Source organism: Rhinolophus ferrumequinum, chromosome 10, assembly GCF_004115265.2.
Source record: "Rhinolophus ferrumequinum isolate MPI-CBG mRhiFer1 chromosome 10, mRhiFer1_v1.p, whole genome shotgun sequence".
NCBI classification, from domain to species: domain Eukaryota; kingdom Metazoa; phylum Chordata; class Mammalia; order Chiroptera; family Rhinolophidae; genus Rhinolophus; species Rhinolophus ferrumequinum.
The window spans coordinates 49,665,537-49,685,561 of NC_046293.1; the positions used below are offsets into that span (position 1 = coordinate 49,665,537).

The 20,025-nt window shown below is 42.5% G+C and overlaps 2 protein-coding genes across 2 annotated transcripts in view; one reads left to right on the forward strand and one right to left on the reverse strand.

Moving 5' to 3' along the window:
- The window catches only part of LOC117028798 (olfactory receptor 10AD1), a 33,134-nt gene extending 30,805 nt beyond the window's left edge, over positions 1 to 2,329 (reverse strand). Inside the window, 1 exon segment of the mRNA XM_033117665.1 lies at positions 2,228 to 2,329. Coding sequence (XP_032973556.1) covers positions 2,228 to 2,329 — 102 coding nt within the window.
- A 5,910-nt stretch (positions 2,330 to 8,239) lies between these two features.
- LOC117028799 (testis-specific H1 histone) lies at positions 8,240 to 10,519 on the forward strand. The gene is made up of 2 exons (XM_033117666.1): positions 8,240 to 8,419; positions 8,520 to 10,519. Exons 1-2 carry the CDS (start codon positions 8,240 to 8,242, stop codon positions 9,393 to 9,395), a joined length of 1,056 nt encoding a protein of 351 aa, XP_032973557.1. The 3' UTR covers positions 9,396 to 10,519.
- The last annotated feature ends 9,506 nt before the right edge of the window (positions 10,520 to 20,025 follow it).

Here is a 20,025-nt window from a genome sequence, read left to right on the forward strand (position 1 = left end):
AACTCTGCCCTTCTAGCACCCCTCCCTCCCAGATCACCCAAGTGCCCCATCTCGCCTACTGTATGAGCTTCCAGGATTATTTCAGCAAGTTTTCTCCTATGTCATGATCACAAATTCCTCATCAGTTTTTGGATGCTGCTACAGAACCCAGGACTAGATATCTTTGGGAAGAACATTAAGAATTTGTACCTGTAACTCCACGATCTGTTCTTTGGTGTTGCTCTGCCCTCAACCCCTTAAGGCATAGCTGTTACAATTGAGTCAGGGCTAATTCAAAGAAGCTATGGCAGGAAATCTCAGAGCCAAAAGAATTACCACTGAGGTTGAACTCCTGATTCTAGGGGGAATATTCCTGAATTTCACCTCTTCTAGCTCCAATGCCTGGCCTTGAAAGCATTATCTAGCTTACAGGACAACTGCAAGCCAGAGGGAAGCCAGCTTCTAAGAAAAGAGATACAAACTTTCAGAACTGTAGCTTCCTATATGGCACAAATACAGGAGCCCCATGGAAATGAAACGCCATCTCAATCTACGTGCTAACATTTCAAATTCCTGTTATATACCCCTGCTGATTACCCTCCCAGGGAGAAAGAGCTTCCCAAAACTTCCTCAAAACTTCTATTTGTGTTTCTTACTTTTTTAATTCTTCTATTACAATTCAGGGACATTTAGGGACCTGAGAGAGGCCAAGTTCAAAACCCTTGAAACCAATATACCTTCTACCATGTATTAAGTACTTTACTTTGTCAAAAATCTCATTTGTGCTTTACCAAAGCCTTATGAATTAAGTATTACGAAAAGTAACTTGACTATGACAGATTTAATGATAGAGTTGAGACTTGAATCCAGGCTTTTCTAAGGTCAAGGCTCTTTCCATTTCCCCTGCTTCTGGTCATCACTCAATTAGTAATTCAATTTCTAAAGGTTTCCAGGAAGGAAAGAATGAAACCCTCTAATTCCATCATTCCAGAGACTAGTTTAGAACTGATCATATTAATAATAACCATTAGAAGAAAGAGGGGACATGAAATGGAAGGGATAATACAGCTTAAGCTGGACTGTATGATACAATTGAATATATCTACTTTTCCAATGTCATGGGTCCCAGGTTCCTTGTCATTGGGGATTCAGGCAGTTATTCCTCCCTCCCTGAGGCTCACAGGAAGGGTAAGTTCTCTTTGTATAGCCAAGCTACACAATAGATTCCTAGGGAGCAGGAGACTTCCATTGTCTAGACCGAAAGGTCAGATTCTGACAACCCCTTTCCCTGACACTGCCTCCCTAGTCCTTATTCATCCTTAGAGGCTGTGAGAAGCTGATCTCTCCTTTCACCGATTCCCCTGGAGGTGAACTAATGAGAGGGAGAGCTCTGAGTACTAGTTTTGATGACGTTGCTCTGCAGTGGCGGGACCTTGGGCAGGGGCCCTTTATCGCTCAGTTTTTTCTTCTGTGAAACGAGGGAGCTGGCCGATCTACTGTGCAGAGTCAAACAGGCAAGGACAGACCTACCCATCCTCTGACTCACACCATATATTCCTCCTTCCCAAGCCCCTACTCTAGAATGGGTAGTCACTTTTACTACCAGAGGCTTTAACCATGTTAGACTCAAATGCCACATACCACTGGCCTCTTTCTGTCAAGCACTGTGCTGAGCATCTTCATGTATCAGGGCTTTCCAGTTGGCACTCAAAGGGAGAAAGAAACAAAAACTAAACACAATCCCCACCCTCTCACCTCAGTGCTTAGGCGAGCAAAATAAAAGTCCTAGTCAGATTCTGAAACCCTCAGCAGTTTCAAGGAAAGAGACTGAAGGAGAGAGTAGGACCAGTTCTTCAGGAGGGTGAAATTTAGGAGGCTGCCAAATTCTACGCCAGATTGCCTATAGCTAGCCTCTCACCATTTTTCATTCTTCTATGCCTCGTAAATAAGGAACACAACAGCCTTTTCTCTCAGGGGCTAATAACTGCAACAGCATCTTTAAGGGGAGCAGCCTCTCAGGCCCCTTCTCAGACTTGACACAAGAGGCCCTGAGACTACATTTCCCACAAGCCACCGCTCCGGTCTTCCAGTCTCAGAACGTCCTTCCTAGGGGGTGCGCATGCTCTGAACGTTAGTACAAGATGGATGGAAATGGCAAGGCCATTGGAGCATAGGACAAGTCAGTCACATCCAACCTTCAGAATACGGGAAAGGGGTGCGCGACAAAACGCGAATTTGCAACTTTTACCCACTCGAGGCACCCAGTCTTTCTCCAGCACCTCTTGCGGGAACCCTGGGACCCCTCATGGTCCCTCTGTAGGATGCCTGTGATCCCCGGAGTCCGCTGCATGCGTCCCCTCAGCCTCAGGGCAAGAAGGAAGTCACAGCCCCAGGGAAGGGCCTTCGAAGAGACTGCATGGAAATTATTTATGCAGTTTGCATAATTTTAGTTTTGCATAGTAGGTGGAGAGAAAAATACGTACTGGAGTGAGATAAGCAGTCGATTTCTTAGCCAACCTTAATGCAGAATTGATGTTGCAGACCTAAATAACCCACTTCATTACCATGGCAATGACCCAGGGACTAAAATTCTAGTTTTTCTTCACTTTCAAATCAGCAAACACCGGTAAAGGCCCACCAAATAAGGTCTGGCCCTTGCTCTATAGGAGTTGAAGTAAAGAGGACAGGTGGTCAATCGAGAAATATTTATTAAACTCCTACTGTGAAGGTAACACACTAGACACAGAGATAAAACAAACAAAACGCTGCCCTCGCTCTCAAGCAGACTATTCTAAGACAGAAGTGATGATTGTTGTGATGTGTACTATGGTAATAAAACACAGGGACTTATGACCCAGACTGTTGAAATGGAGGGGCTGAGAGTCCAGGAAAGACTCCCAGAGAAAGCAACGGATGTGAATTTTAATCCTGAAGTGTCCTAGATTTGGAAAGAACTTCAATCCTTATTATCTGCACTCAAAATTTAAATCCAGATGGATTAAAAAGCTACACATTGAAAACGAAAAATAGAAAATATAGAATACTATTTTTATGATTTAAGAGGGAAACAGTCACAAAACTAAGGAGTCATAAAGGAGAAGACTGATAACGCTAACAACACAAAATTAGAAATTTATCAATAACAGAAGATTCCATAAACAAGGTTAAGGGACAAGAAAAAGACAAGGAAAAAGATATCTATATCATGCATGAGAGCAATTAACATCCAGATGTCTGTGTCCACCAGCCTAAATTACCAGGAAATGCACCTGTAGGCAAACAAGAGTTGGGTCTATTGTTGCAACAAGAGAGACTGCACCATGGGGAACCTGTGGGACATCTCAGTAAGAGGAGGTTAAGAGGGGATTGTTTTATGATTTGGACTTGTGTTAGGTTTGGGGAGAGCCTGTCTGAAAGTGGGGCAATTCTATGATTGGACATCTTAACCATCTAAGAGATGGGAGGAATCGAATGGATACAACTGCAATTGGTAAAGCAGCAGCAGGCCCTCGTGTTAGCTGGGAGAGTTCAACACCAAGAGCAAAGAAAAATTACCTGTTATAATTCTTGAATGAGAAACATCAAATATGAGATTTCTATAAATGGAATGTAGTGAGAAAGAAAAAAAAAAACAACAACTTACTCTTAATATCCAGTCACTGACTTGACACAGCTATGATATGTGTTGTCCTCCTATTGGACATAAACAATATAACAAGAACGTCCACTTCAGACAAGATCATTGTACAACCCACAAAATGCCAAACATTTCCCTGTCACCTAAATAAATGACTGCCACTTCTTTACCTATTACAGCTTTCCCTTTGCTCTAGTTTGCACTCCCTATAGATAAAATTTATTATATACCCAATCATAGAGTTGCTCCTGCTTTTTGACAATACCAAATCTAGAACCTTCGCTTCCTTAGACTCTCCCCAAAATTATCTAACCAGAGCCCAGAATAAGTTCTTTCTAACATCCTTTTACTGAGACATCCCAAAACTCCCCATGATGTGTTTTTGCCCTTGCTACAATGAGTACTAGATCTAGTTTGTTTAACTGCAGGTGTTCTTGTGGTCTTTAATTGAAGGGTATTGACAGTAGCATAAATATAAAAGTAACCAGTGGTAAATTTCGATAAATATTTATGCAGCCTATGCAAGGTATTGTGTTAGGTTCTAGGGAGGATTTGTGCCAAGGAGCTTATAATCTATTGAGGCTGTAAAATAAATATTCTAAAGATGCACAACGTGTTTGGGTTTTAAGCAGAGGCAAAGGTTATATATTGAAGGAATTAGGGCAACTTCATGAAGAGGTGCATTTTGACATTTGTCTCAAAGAAGAGGAGGGTTTATGATTTCGACATGTAAATGAGAAGGAGGATATTAAGAACTAAGGCAAAGAGTATGTATTGTACTGTATTTGCTTTCTTAAGCTATAACAACACTTTCTATAAAGCACTTTTTACATACTCTAGAAATATTAGCCTTATTTGTTCCTCCTAACATCCACATTTTATAGATGAAACTGAGGGAGGTTACGTCACTTGCCCAAGGTCATACAGCAAATAAGTGACAGAGTTGTGTGATTCAAACCCAAGTTTGCCTGACTCCAAAACCATGCTCTTCTTAGCCATTCCAACAGTGCAAACCAGGCTTTGTGGGTAATGGCAAATGTGCCCTGATGTCTTCTGGTGGTGAAGTAACTGCTACAATTTAAGCCAATTAAGTGCTGAGCTCCATTAATGTTGTTAAAAACAAGCAAGCACGCAGACAAACAAACCAAGAAAACCTCAAACTGAAAAACAGGAAGAAAAGAAATAAATTAGTCAGTATGAATAAGAATACTGTTGATGTCTAATACTTGGAAGAGTTCTAGGTACTTGAGGATATCAGTAACCAAGGTACTTTCTAAGATAAATTATTCCACTGAATTTACATTGACCAGCTAAAGGTCCATCACTGTTGACACAGTGATAATCAGTGTCAACTCTGATTGGAGGGGCCCTTCATGGGAGGAAGGGGTCTCTGAAGGAGGCCAGCCAGGGGAATAATTTACTTCTGAATATAGTGGGTATTAACAGAAGAACTACAAAATGGTGGTCCACGAGACACATAAGAATTATGAAAGACAAAGGTGGCGCAATTTCAAGCCAATAATCTAAGGTGGAAGCTGATGGGTCAACAGGAATACAGTGTTATTTTAAAAGAGCAGTCTGATTGCTGAGGGACAGAGCTGCTTCTGGTGGTGATGAGGGTGGGGGTTGAAATATGTGGTATTTGTTTCCAGCACTTGCTGTCATTTTGTGGCAGTTTATAATATATGAATAGTAGAATTCTGCTTTGAAGAATATAACTTCTGACTCAATTTAAGTGCTTTGCAAAGTTAGCTCTTTAATAGGTTAAGTTTGTAGCTGGCTTGTGTTTGTTGTATTGGTAAATAATCTAGAATTCTAGCCTAGGTCTACAGGTCCATGGATTTCTTTCTTTTAGAATTTGTATAGAAGCCTGCTCCTCTTTTTGGCATATTTGTGTCAAAGGAAATTTTTGTAAAAATAATTTCAGAGCTCTTGCATATATTGATATATATATAGAACCTGTCCCCAGGAGGCAGTGAGGTGACAGGAGGCAGGACGGTGCCTGAGCTTCCAGGCTTCTAGAACAGGCTTCGTTGTCCCATACAACTTCACTTACAAAACACAAACTCAACAATAAGATTATTGAGAACTTTAACATGGCAACCTCAGTATTAAACTTCAAGCATGGAGCCCTGTGTGATCGTACACTAGTCACATGCTCATCAAGCTGGCCCTGCTAATTACATTAAAGGAATTTTCCCCAATGTAAAAGATGAGGGATATACCTTCCTTATGTATTTCTGTTGTGTGATTTATCTTGTGCAAAATGGAAGGCTCATTGACATTGGTGACATCCAAAGTATTTCTCTATGGTGTGATTGCTCATCCATTACCTCAGTAAAAAGAAATTGCTTCTTACTCATTGGTTACATTCATAAGACTTCTGTCCAGTGTGAATTCTCCTGTGTTGTCTAAGGAATGAAAGAGAAATAAATGCTTTTCAACACTTGTTGCATTCATAGGGATTCTCCCCACTGAGTACTCTCTTATTCATAGTAAGCAAAGAACTACAGTGAAAGGATTTTCTATACTGATTACATTCATAGGGCTTTTCTCTGGTGTGGTTTGTCATGTTTTCTAAGGGGTAAGTAACACTGAAGGCTTTCCCAAAATGACTGAATTCCATTTTGTATTCTACTTTAGACAGTAGGGGAAATGCTTCTCCTGAAGGATTTTCCATCTTGATTACAACTGTAAGATTTTTTTTCCGTCAGTGTGAGTTCTCATGCGCACATCAAATGTGAATGCTTCCTGAAGATTTTTCCATAATCATGGCATTTGTAGGGTTTCTCCCCAGTACAAATTCTTACGTGTGCTGTGAGGGTACAACTTATGCTGAAAGCCTTTCCATATCAATCACATTTATACAGATTTTCTCCAGTATGAAGTCTCTTGTGCCCTGTAAGAACTTGGGTAGGATTTTGGTAATACTGAAGCCCATATTTCTCTCTTGCTGACATTTGGGGGGTGGTATAGGTTTTATATATGTGGGGCGGGGGTGTGTTACATAGGGTGTTTAGAGCTTCTTGGGAGGAGTCAGGGAGACCAGAACTTCATAGTTTCAGGCTAATTGCTGAGAGATTTGCCTGGTCCTTCAGTGAGATCACCTGGATCTAGATTCTCTGAACTAGTAAAAGGATGAATGCCCAATTGCCAGACTGCCTCTATGCTTTCAAGAAATCTTGTTATTTTATTTTTGCATTTCGTTTTGTGAACTACTGTAGTCTTCCCCAAAGCCATGAGTGGACTCGTGGGCTAATTTGCTGAAATAACTATTGTGGGGTCATTTGCATTGAAGTGGAAGGCACACTGTAGTTCAGGAGGGGGAAAGGGTCTTAGAATATGTAACAAAATGAGAAGAAAAGTTCCTTTTGGGAAAAAAGAACTAGCAGTTTAAAGTCAGTAAGGGAGTTGTAATAGATTGTTGAACACGTTTCTGTCATTCAGTTTGGGGAGAGATAAACTGAGTCACTACAAGATAATTGAGTCAGAAAGACTTAGTTAGCACCTTAGAACCCTAGCCCTGGGGATTAGAGAGGGGCAGTGAGATACAGATTGAGGTTAAATCAGTGTGCTACTAACTTTTGTTGTGCTCTGGCATGGAGTTATCCTTGGTGAAGTTAGAGCTGCATAACTCTGTGTGAGGAGTGAGAGTCATTGAAACCTCTGATGTTCTTAGAATTTAGTATAGTAATTAAAGGTTGCTTATTTTCTGAATCAACCAAGTTCCAGGGAGGAGCTTAAGTAAACTCAATCAAATGACTGCTATGTATAATGAAAGATAATGTTAAGTACATGGACATAGAAATTCAAAGACAATCTGGCGCTCAGGGACCCTTTTATTTAGTTGGAAAGATATAAATGATCAGAGTAAAATAATTTTATGCCTAAAATATTTTTATGGGTAGGATTTTCTCAACTACCATCACTTTCTCTGAACCTTTGCAATAATTCTGCAATGTTGGTACGAGGGGATTATTAGATTTTTTTAAAAAAAGAAATCAGACCCAAATATTAACCAGAATATGTATCCATGTTTTCCAGCTCCGAGTCCACTTTTTTTTCTTTTTTAAAATATTGTGCTACATTGCACCCTTTAATACCAAATTTATTTAAAATAAAGAAAAAGCAGTATAGGATTACAAAAGTGATTGTGATAGGAGAGAAATCATTTGACTGCAAGTCTGAGGAAGCTTCAGAAATGATTTAGCAGAACTTTGAACAATGAGCAGGATTTATCTGGGCAGAGAAAGGGGATGGGCAATCCAAGAAGAGGGGTTTTAGAAAAGCACAAAGTCTGTTCAAAGAATAATGATTAGACCAGTGTTCTTAGTCTATTTGGAATCTGTTTCAATCCAATTGAATGAGGCATCTGGACTTCCTAGGTGTGGGAATTATTGTTTCGGATAGAGGAACCACAGGGGTTCTTTCATTTGCTTCATACTCTTGCACAAAATCCACCAAGTGGAGGGTCAGGGAGACATGACTGCAGATATTTCACTAGTGGGACCTAATGGTGGGTGTTTCTAGGCCGGGTTGTGTTTTATAGACAATATTTAGTTTTTAATGGCATTGTATGACTTGTTTTGGATAGTAGGGAAGAGAGTCTCTCATCTTAGGGAAATGTGGGTAGATGGTATGCACTATTTTTCACAGAAAACTGGTGAACTTCGAAAAGTGGCCGAGATGAAGATCAATGATAAGTGTGAGCATAAGAGAGCAAGGAACGACAAAACCCTGACGATTATAAAGGTTGATGCTTCCCTAATTGTTCGCATAGGTATGGAAGATCTGGATTTCCAGGTTTAGACCTGGAAGAAAGAGGCCTGATAGGTTATTTAAAAGTTAAAAAAAAGGGTGGGGGGCTAAAAGGGTGGGATCTGCCAGCCCTCCTACTAGGTAGGACCTGAAAATCTGCCTTTGTGACGTGGCCCAGCCAGCCTCAGCCTTAGCTCCTGTAGCGGTGCGTGAGGCCCCAAACCAGCGGCCCCGCGGAGGGGGAAGCTGGGCCATGGCCGAGGTGGCCGAACCCAGTGGCGAATCCCAAGGCGCTGAAGTTAAAACCCAGCAGCCCACGGAAAGATTCCTCGGGCGACCGCCGAGGCGGAACCTGCGCTCCGTGCTCAGAGTGTCCCAGGTATTGCTCAGAGCCATCACCGAGCACGGAAGGTTGACTCTGTCCGCTCTCAAGAAGGAGCTGGGAAATGCTGGCTACCAAGTGCGCAGGAAGTGCTGCCGCCACTCGAGCGAAGCGCCCAAATCTGATATTAAGGGCACACTCATTCGGGTCAGCGGCAACGACGCCGGCTATTTCAGAGTTTGTAAGATTCCGAAGCCGAAGAGAAAGTTTGGACGCCCAAGGTTGGAGGTGGGCGTCCGCTCCAGGAAGAGGAGCCCTGCAGGGCCGCGGGGCCCACGGAAGCCCCGAGTTCGTCGCAGGGCAACCAAGAAGGCCAGGGAAGTACGGGGACGAAGAAGGGCGAGGGCGAATGCCACGGTGAGAAGGATAAGGCCAAGAGCCAAGGACCCGGTGCGTTCCAGAGCCAAGGAGGAAAAGAGGGCCAAGGTGATGGACGAGAGGAGAGGACGGACCACGAAAGAAGACAGGTCTAGGACCCGAAAGGAGAAAAAGCCAAAGGAAGAGAAGCATGACCCTGAGAAGCCGGTAAAACGGACCAGGCAGAGGTCAGCCTCAGTAAAAACCGTCCCAAGGGCTGCTTGCACAAAGACTTGCACTAAATCTGAAAATCCTCAGAATCCAGCCTCCGGGAATCTGTAGCGAGAGCGCAATTTCCCTTCCAACAGGCACAGATGCCTTTCCCCATAAGGCTCCAATTAGAGCAGCTCTCACACTCATTGTAATGGACAAACTATTCATGAGACCTTTCCACTACCACATGTCTCTGTTTCCTCTTTGCCGCATCTGGAAAGATGGTGGTGGTGGTGGTGGTGGTGGTGGCGGTGTGTTAAAGCGAGGCCTGTAGCAGGGGCATTGTGGGGTGGTGAAAAGGGAGTTGAAATTCTTTCTGCTGCAGGACTCAGGAAAATGCCTTTCAGAAGGAAAGAAGAAAACAGGTAGAAAACCAGCAACTTCACCAGATTAGACAGAAGTGTTGAATTAATGTCAGACACCCCAACAAATCCAAAATGAGTTTTGGGGTGAAGAGCACGTAAGGAAAGAACTGGGGGCATCAATGGGGGAAGAGAAGAGTAGATAGCCTTCAAGTTGAGTGGTCCCGCTGACCCAAAGTGTTCTTACCTGAAATTCCTTTTAGGAAAAAGTCCCTTCTCCAGAATTGAGAGTAATGTAATAGGTTTGTAGTTTTTGCCCTGACTTGATAATCTTAAAAAAAAAAAAAAGTTTTATACATTATCAGTTAAATGACAGTGTGTGTGAAGCATCTTTACTGGGCTTGGCATAGGGTAGGTGTTCATCCCTGAGAATGAAATCTGAGTATGAATAATTCATGATGAAGTGATAATATTCCATAGCAGAAGACTACTGGATCAGTATTTAATGAGACCAGGATTCTAGTCAAAATTCTGCTACTGTGACTGTAGCTGTTATTGCATTCATTGTCTTGGTTTCCTTCCAAGAAAAAAAGTTGGGGGTTGGACTAGGATGATTTTAAGTGATTTAAGTGTCAGTAACATGATATGAGGGAGTTAACTATCATGACAAATGCTTTGATTGATAAAATGCAATAATGGGATTCTCAACTGGGCAAGTATCAACTCCTAGAAAATAAACTATTAAGATTAACAGAATGCATATCACAATTATAAGGAGATGGGGAACATTAGATAATGAATACCTAGCTCTTTTGATTGTCTTAAAAACATGTATTAAGTACTACGAGGTTGGACAATGAAGTTCACGAACTCAGCCTAGAAAAAGTGGTACATACCTCATTGCTGAATATCACTACGGTCACCTTTGAAGTCCTCCCCTTGGGAAGCTATGTAGGGACACCAGCGCCTAGTCCACCCTTCAAAGCAATTTTGGAATTCGTTTTCTGGAATGGCCATGTATTACCCTTAGTGTCCTGAATGTTATCAAAATGTCTTCCTATCAATATTTCCTTTATCTTTGGGTAAAGAATGAAGTCATTAGGGGCCAGATCAGGTGAGTAGGGAGGGTGTTCCAACACAGTTATTTGTTTACTGGCTAAAAACTGCCTCACAGACAGTGCCGTGTGAGCTGGTGCATTGTCGTGATGCAAGAGCCATGAATTGTTGGCGAAAAGTTCGGGTCGTCTAACTTTTTCACACAGCCTTTTCAGCACTTCCAAATAGTAAACTTGGTTAACCGTTTGTTGGTACAAATTCATCATGAATAATCCCTCTGATATCAAAAAAGATTAGCAGCATCATTGCAACAAGTTCGCAAACTTAATTCGTATATACCAAATGGAGCAAATGTATGATTCATTTTAGTTCTGAATGCAGGGGTTAAGAACAGAGTGGAAGTAGTTCTTATTTCATAGGCCATGACAGGACACAGAAATGGTTCCTCGGGAGGGAAAGAGCAGAGTAGCTGATTCAGGGAAGTAACTTGCTGTTTCCAGCTGAAGCCAAAGGAGTGGGGAGAAGGGAAGCACCTGGGAGGTGCTTTTAATTCTTGAAAAGAGGTGAGAGTGAAAGTGGGAGGTGGGAAGGTGTTAGAACAACATGGAGAGCCTTGCAGAGTATACCTGACCAAGCTTTTCCCAGGAGAGTCTGATATCTTCTCAAAGGAGAAACAGGGTATGTGTATTTTAAAAATAAAAGCTTAAGTGATACTAATATTCACATTTAAATGAGAATCATTGCTTTAAGACTTTGCAAAGCTACATAACAGCAAAATGCTTGCAGTGTATCTCATCTATAGATCCTCTGACCTTTGAAATTTCCCCCCACTATAATTAGGTGTATGTGCTCTTGAATTGTCTGGCAGAATGAAGCAAACAGAATCAGAATAGGGAGCCATCTGAAAAGAGGCAGTGAGAAACACTGTTGAACACAATTAGAACAAATTTAACAAATGCCCTTATGATAGCCACATGTATTGCTTCTTTATAGTCCCGGATATTTTTCCCTAAAGAACAGATGATCTAGAATTAGAAAGCCCTTCCCCCTAAGATAGGATGGAATGGACACTGGCAACAATTTGTTTTCTAGATTTCCTAAGAACCATCATACTTCTGTTTGTATAATGATGGTTTCTTCATGTAAGCAAACTTCATTCATTCACTAGTAAACTTATCAAATTTATTGTGTCAGACCCTGACCTTATGTAACTAACAATGGTCATTTTAGATTATTTTGCTTTGCTAAACTTTGGGGTGGCTGTAGTCCGATGAAATAGAAGAAATGAACTTCACTCATTGGCAGGTTATCTAGATCATTATCCTAACTGGGTACTTATATGGAAGGTATTCCCCTAGCAAATCTCATCTCTAGTTTTCACTACGTCTAAGTGTTTGCAAAGGGCTGGGCCCTTTGCTGGGAATATAGATGGATAAAACATAATCCCCACTTTTCACTGCTTACATTCTAGTAGCATATTTGGGCATTTCACGTTAGTCAGAGCAAATGGAATCTCCGTGACCTCAATTCTTTGCTTCCCTTTTATCTCAGCTGGCTGGTGCAATGATGATCAGAAAATTGTCATGAAACTGAGATGCCCTCTAGCATCAAATATTCAACCGTCGTTGAAAAAAGTTAACAGAAATACAAATGGCCTTTGAAAATATGAGAAAGGTGCAATTTCACTCATAAAATAAATGCTCATTAAAACAGTAAGATAGCTTTTTGAATCCAAAAAGTTCAAGAACCTATCGACTCCTTTGGCGAGGCTGTGGGGCAACAGGCACTCACAATGTTAGTGGGAGTGTAAACCTCCGCCACCCCAATGGGGGGAATCTGGCTTTCCAAACTGCAAATGCAAATGTCCTTGGACCCGGCAGAACCACTTTTAGGAATTTATCTTTTAGATATTAATGTGAAAAGATTTATGACAAAGGTATTCAGTGCAACATTGCAGTTAAAAGAAATGGAAATAATCTAAATATCACTAGGGGATTGGTTAAACTGTGAAGCGTCCATACAGTGAAATAGCATGCAGCTGAAAAGGGGAGATTCTCTGTGTATTGTTATGACAAGCTCCCTAAGTAAAAGAAGAAAAAAAATCAAGACACTGAGTATACCAATACCACCTTGTGTGTAAAATGAAGGAAAATATATTTCTTTGTAATTGTATAAACAAACTGTGGAAGGATACACACAAAAACTAAGTGGTTCTCTATTGTAAGGGGAAGGTGATGGGAATTGTAGATGAGACCTAGAAATGAGACTCTTTTTTTGTATGTTTTCAGAATAAATTGTAACTTGCTCAAAAATAAGGTAGAAATTTCCACGTAATTGTCAGTTATAGCTTTTTCATTTATAAGGTGGCTTGTACTTTTGCATGAATTATTTCATTTCACCTTCGCCTCAATTTCTTAGATCCTATGTAAAAAAACTAATGTTTAGAATATGTACAATTTAGAAATTGACTTTTAACTGCAAATCCAGTGCTCTCTTCACTACAATTATAGATACTGAATGGGGCCTCACCATCTACTCATTAGCTCTATGAGACATCTTTTTTAAGTAAGTGCAGGTCAGAAGTTTAGAATTCATGTCTACAAAGTGTTTTAATGATTTAGAGGTTTCTTGCAGGGGAGGATGTGCTCAAACACATTCGTGAGGGGTTGTTTTCAGAACAAGTGAACATCTCCATTTGTTAGTGGTCTTAAATCAACAGATCTCTTTCTCCTGTTCTTCCTCCTCCTCTGGGGAGTTCTAACATAGAAAGGCTGTCTGGTTGGGCTGGAGTTCACTTCAGCCAAAACCTAAGTGCCTAGCAAGCATAGGGAGATAGGATGTTTGAGAAATTAATATAGGGGTACCAGGTCAGCAAAGGACTTATAAAAAAAAAAAGCCAAAGGACTTGGAAGAGAGAAACTAAAGATTGAGGCAGTGTCAGCATGACGCCTTGGATGAGGCTAGGAACGGCATGGATAAGTAAAGGCATTGAGAGTAAGAAGGAAGTCAGGATTTCAATAGTCCACTGGAGCTCGCTGAGGGAACAGGCGCGTCCATGAACAATCACAGCTGTTTCTTCTCTCCTTTTTATATGTTCCTTCCCTCCACTCCCTTTTGGTTAGGGGAAAGACCAGACTTGTCAAAAGTTTTACTCTTCGTGACTGAAAGGAAGTGAGAGTGAACTGCAAGAAAATAGGAAAACATATGAGACATGGAGGCAGGTGACAGAACAGCCCGGCTGGTGATGGGAAAGCGGCAGAGGCGGAAGAGCTCCTAAGCAGTAGGCTCGAAGCTCTTTAAGGCAACTCCCATGGAGGAAGAGCAAAGCCTTTGGGTTGCGCTCGAGGCCTGCAAAACAGAAGCTCCAGGCATGGGAGGCCGTATCAGTGGGTCACAGGCTGGAGGCTTCCCCCAAGCAAGCTTCCATGTTTTCTCCCACACTATTTCTTCCCCCATCTATCCTCTTGATACCCTCTGCCAGTTGCCTGGCCTCTTCACCCTCTAAGGTGAATGCGTCTGGTGGACTCAGTTCCTGCCTCACCCCACCCCTGTGCACCTCGTCTGGTTCTCCCCAAATCACCAATTATTGTGAATTTGTGTAGGGGCTCAATGTGCTCCAGGCTCTGCACTCAAGTGTCTAAGGCTCAGACTCTAAGGGGCTCCCAAGAGCAGAGTCGGCACTTGAATTACCCCAAGACCAAGGACGTCCTTAAATTTGTGCCCTTGGCCCTCCGTCGCCTGCCTTACCCTAGGCCTGGCCCTGTTCAGAGCTCTGCTGTCTCCGTCTCCAGGATGAGTTAAGCCCCCACTGACTGGGAAGCCAGGACATGAGAAGGGATGGAGGGAGGCCTAACTTGTGATGTCTTGAGGTTTGTTTCAGGAGGGGCAGCAAGGGGGCTCGCACAACTACCCCTAGAGCTGTCTGGTGTCCCCCATTCTGTTGCAGCCTTTTTGTCAGGAAAGCAGAGCTAAGAATGGAAGGAAGAGTAGAGGAATACAGTAACACAGCCAATACATCTTTTATTCAACTGACAGGGACCACAAAGAGCAAATTGTAAATCCCTAATGATACAGACAAAGGTTCCCCATTGGGTAATCTGTGGGAAGTTCACAGTCCGTCAGAGGGAATTAAGTCAAACAATAGCTACAAACCTGGCAGGCACGAGCAGCTGGGCTGGATGGCAAATGGGCATACACCCCTAAAGCTTCCTGGAAAAGAGCACCTTGGTGTGCAGTGGCATGAGGCACGGCAGGAAAGTGGTGGCGGGGAGAACTTGGCTGAGGAACATACGAGTCCAGGAACTGTGGTCACACTCAATCTCCCAGGCCTGGAGCAGCCAGTGCCCGGGACATAGTAAGCACACAAAAAATGGCTTGTAGAATTGAGACTGATTCTCAAGAACCACAACGACAGGAAGGGACTGAGTATATCAAAATGGCAAAAAGTAGAAAGCCACTTTGGAAGCGACATCAAGGGAAGAAGAGCCTGTAGGGAATGGAGTAAAGGACCTGGATTTGACAGTACCAGCAACCTTGGGCAAATCCAGATGTGGGGAGGTGTGTATGCGAGAGATGTACAGTGGTGAGATGGCAGCTGAGCTGCTATAACCAAGCCAAGAATTTGAGAAAAGAAAGTGGGAAGTACGAGGAATGAACCCTGCTTAGTAGGCTTAAAGCTGTCAGAAAAGCAATTGGACGACAGGCAAAGAGGCAAGTAGTGAGTGGAATGGAACTGGCCAGAAGCTTCAAAAGAGGAACTATGATGGAAGAAGAAAGATAAGAATTGGGAAGAACAAACAGCCTCAGGAAGGTGTGGCACTACCCAGGCAAAACAAAAATACCAAACCAAACCAATCAAACTGAAAAAGAAGTGGGAGTGAAGAGTGGAAGAAGCGTTCCGCTCGTTGGGAAAATGGAGGCGGTGAGAGGAAAGAGGGAGAGAGCCTGAGGCTTGGAGTTGAAGAAAGCCACCATCAAGCTTCTCTGCCTTAGGGGAGAGGGGCTGATCACCTCCCCCAAAGATCCCCACCGGGCTGGCAGGTTTGCAACTTTCAGTTCAGTCTGTCCTCGTGGGTGTGCCAGGAGGAGAGCTGGAGTAGGTTACAGGGCCAGGGCCTGTAAGACAGATCCCTTCCTGAAGCCTGAATTGGACAGAATCTTCAAAGTAGGGGAATGCATTTTTGACATAGGTGCCATGGCTTAATTGATTACAACCTCTACCTAGTAGTCTGGGTTGAAATCTTGTTTGTGTCACATCTTACGACATGAGCCTGGTTCCTTCTTGTGTCCCGGGGGCTCTCTGATGCTCCTGCTGCCCTTGCCCATAGGGTAGACCATGGTTAGAAATCTTTTACATGGCACCCTACTGTTCTCCAGTGCACTGTGAAATTGGAAAACTTGGGTTCTTAAGGACTTAGGACAGTTGGCCTTACTCCCTACCTCTGTGCTGAATGCCCACCCCGCCTGTCTCCAGGGCAACTTAGTACACCTGGAAAAGGACTAGAGCAAAGAGGACCATTTCCTTGAATGTCAGTTTTTCAGTTTTACGTTGGATTTCCCATCTTTGATGTGTCTGCTCCTCTTTGTCCTTTCAGATTTCTGGACCCACAAATCCTCAGTGCCCATTTTAGAAGCTCCAATCCCAACCAATCATAGCAGCTGAGTAGTTGCCCCATTACAGTTTTTGAAATTGGTGACTGACCCAGACCTTTCATTGACTGAAGAGTAGCGAAAGACCTTGGGACTCAAAAGGAACAGAACTGAGAAGTAACTAGCCTAGAGAGGTTGCAGAAAGTCAATTTGACAAAGGGTGTATAAAGATCCTCTCTCCCCGTTTGAAGAGGGCAAGGTACCACTGATTGAAATGGAACTGGAATCTCCAAGACAGAGGTTCTCAAATGTTAGCATACTTCAGGGATCCTGGAAGGCAGGTGAAAAGACTGACTGCTGGGCTCCACCCCCAGAATTCCTGCTTTAGTTTGTCTGGGGTAGAGCAGGAGAATTTGCATTTCTAAAACGAATTCCCAGGTGATGCTGATGCTCTGGTCCCAGGACCACATTGTGCGACCCGAGGCCTCGTATAGCGCTACAGGGAAGAGAAAATTTTGCCTGCTCAGGACCTCTAAGGGGCCTAAGGGAATAGATTTCACTCTTCTGTTACTGCACAGCCCACTCGCCCCGACTCAGATACAAATGGAAAGAGCCTGTCTTCTGCCACCTATGGTTCTGAGTCAGGGCTCACTTTAATGGAAATAGGAAACTGGTTTAATGATCACCCCTTTAGCTCCCTAAAGTCGTAATATCACTGTAACAGGGGAAAACCTTTTCCTTCCACTTCCACTATTAGAGCTAAGGCTTAAGGTGAAAATAGATGTGGGAAGAGTGAACACTTTGGGTCACATTCTCCAGTGTAAGGGTTTTTTGCAGAGATATTTTGATGGGGTGGAAAGGGGAGGATACTTGGGCACTGAATAGAGCAGTAGCACCACATAAGGTGACAGGTTCCTTAAGATGAGACTTCCCTATTTTACATTTTGCCCAGTGAGAACAGACACTTTTTTTTTTTTTTTTTTAATTTAAAGGGGTACGGTGGACATGTGGCAGATGGAGTTGGGAGGAAGATGGGAGTTTGAGGCTGATTCCCTGTGGGAAAAACCATTAAAATCTATTCACCTATCTGATGGGTGTTGCTTATTTTATTTTTCGTCCAAGGGAAGTGGTGTTGGATCGAGGTAGAGAAGGCAGCGGTGCACCAGAAATGACCTAAAGAGATGCCCCATCTGCAGAAGGCCTCAGCCTCCATGACGCCTTTCAGGTGGGTGGTGTGACTGCACCTACACTTTAGGGGTTTCACTTTCTAGCCTTACAATTACTAAAACAGATCAAAGGTCAGAGGTTAACATCTGATTATTAAGAGATGTGATCCGATAGTATGGAGAGTCGCTTCCTACAAGTCTTTAAAACAGGGTTTGTGAGGAACTGGATTTGTTAGCATGTCATATACGAGTATCTTTCAAAAAAATATATAGATTATAAGCAATACCCTTCTAGTCATTAAAGACCAGGCTCTATCCTTATAGCCTACTGTCTCTGGTATCTTAGTCCTTGAAATATTTAGTGCCCCTTCCCTTGTAATTCTTGACACAAATATATAATGACCATATAGGGTTAGGGTAACTCCCTTTCTTTGACCCCAGTGTAGTGATTCCATGGATAGGCTCTGAACCTGCTAAATGTGTATGCAAAACTGAGTGGATGGCTGATGTTTATTTTTCTCAAAAATGAGTTTCTGGTTTTTATCAGATTCTCAAAAGGGTCTGTGATCCAACACAGGTTCTGAACTATTGCTTACATAGAGCTGATTTGCATTAATGAATGAGGCATAGTGGGAGGGAAAAAGAAATGGCATACTTCAGTTTTACCACTGGAATCCAATACTTTTCTTTTCCTTGGGGCATCTCCTAATACTGATCCTAAAATGCTCCTGTCTCTGAGGACCTAAGATAAGGCCATCTTGCAAATGGCTGGCGATTTTGCTCTATTCACAGGAACATAAGCAAGAGAAATGCATTCCAAGCAAAGAAGGAAGGCTGCTCTGAACAGCAGAAGGGAGGCAGGGGCTGGGTTGCTCAAGTCAGACCCACTCTAAGAAGCCCAGTCAGCAAAATGACCCTGTTCTCAGCTCCATTTGGGTCCGGGCCTCTGAGGAGCTGTGATTCACTTCGTTGTTCCTTAAGCAAATGGGACAATCATTACACTAGATTGTTGCAGCTCACTTCCTCTTGCCTCTCTGGCTAATTCTACCAGTTATAGTTGAAAAAGAAGTGTAAGAAAAAACCAGAATCTAAGCATTGAAGAGAAAATATCCCACTTTCATCCTCTTTGTTCCTTTCCCTCTCTAATCCCAAACTGCTTTTCCATACAAGGTAATTTTTAAATTACAACATTGGTATTAATACATCATCAAAAAGAGAGACAATGACCAATGCATCAACTAACAGATGCTAGAATGCAAGTCCTGAAGTTAAAAGTCTTAGCGTGGACACATTCCCAGAATTAGGAAGAAAACTGGAAAGCTCATTACCCTGCATCAGCTGAAAAACTAAACCACAGCCATTTCCCCTAAAGTTCTGTTTCTGGGAGAATGAGATCCTCAAAAATAACTCTGCCCTCTTGATGGGGCAATCACCGTCCAACAAGAGTAATGACAACAACTTGTAAGCACTGTGATTCCTGCCCTAATTTCCCAGCACTTAAAACAAGACGAAAAACCCACTCAGCAGTAACCTTCTACATGCATCTTGCTTGAAATAAACATGAAAGAGCTCACCTGACTGAGGATGTTTCTTTCTCTCTCCACCCAGGCAAAAAGAACCTGCAGCCCAGAGGTTTAGACCTATATATATATATATATGTCTATATATATATAATATATATATATATATATATATATATATATATATATATATATATATATATATCTCCACAGTTACCTTGATCTCAGTGACACTGAAAACAGCTTTATACCTCAAATTCCACAACATCACTTAACCATTTTCCACTAGGGTTCCCTTAATTGCTCAGCTTACTTCCTATGTTGAAACAAAACAAAAAACCCCATAAATCCCCACTACCCTTATCCCCAGAACACAGCCCCTAGAAAATCTAGCTTGTACAGTTTGCACTTTACATGCTCTCTTCAAAGACCCTGCACACAGATACACATAGACACATAGAGACACAGTCAAGAGGAGAGGGGTCTGTTCAAGGGGATAAAGTTTTTTTCTTCTGTGTGGGCCTGGGTTACTTGGGGCTATAAGGTCCACCTCTGAGCATGGTAGTGTGATTTCTCAGCTGGATTTATGTATGTGTGGGATGAAGGGACTGGAATAAGGGGGTGAAAGTGTTTCTATTTTTCAGCAGGTGGGTGTGAGAGGTATGGATGTATATTTGGATGATTGAGGTAAGGGTGATAGACCCACACAGGAATGAGGTCTGCCCCTCAGCTTTCATTTGGATTAAACAAAGGGGGCTCTGGGTGCCTAGACACTATCTCTTTCCTGTTTCCTCATTGCTCTAACCCGGTGCTCACCAGAGTGTTTCACGGAGTCACCAGTTCTGTGGGATGTGAGATAGAAAGGATATTGAGGTCAAATACATTTAGGAAACATTGCATGAAAAGAAGCTTAACAATTTGTCCTACTATGTAAGTTGTCGGAGCTTTTAACATGCTAATATGGTCTCTCTATATATATACATATATATGCAGAGGGTGCCAAAAAAATGTACACACATTTGAAGAAAGGGAAAAAAACTGTATTAAAATTATGCGCATGGTAACC

Coding starts and splice junctions, on each gene's coding strand:
- LOC117028799 (XM_033117666.1), top strand. CDS start 8,240: ATGTGGGTAGATGGTATGCACTATTTTTCACAGAAAACTGGTGAACTT. Junction 8,420..8,519: donor TGGAAGATCTGGATTTCCAG/GTTTAGACCTGG, acceptor CCTACTAGGTAG/GACCTGAAAATCTGCCTTTG.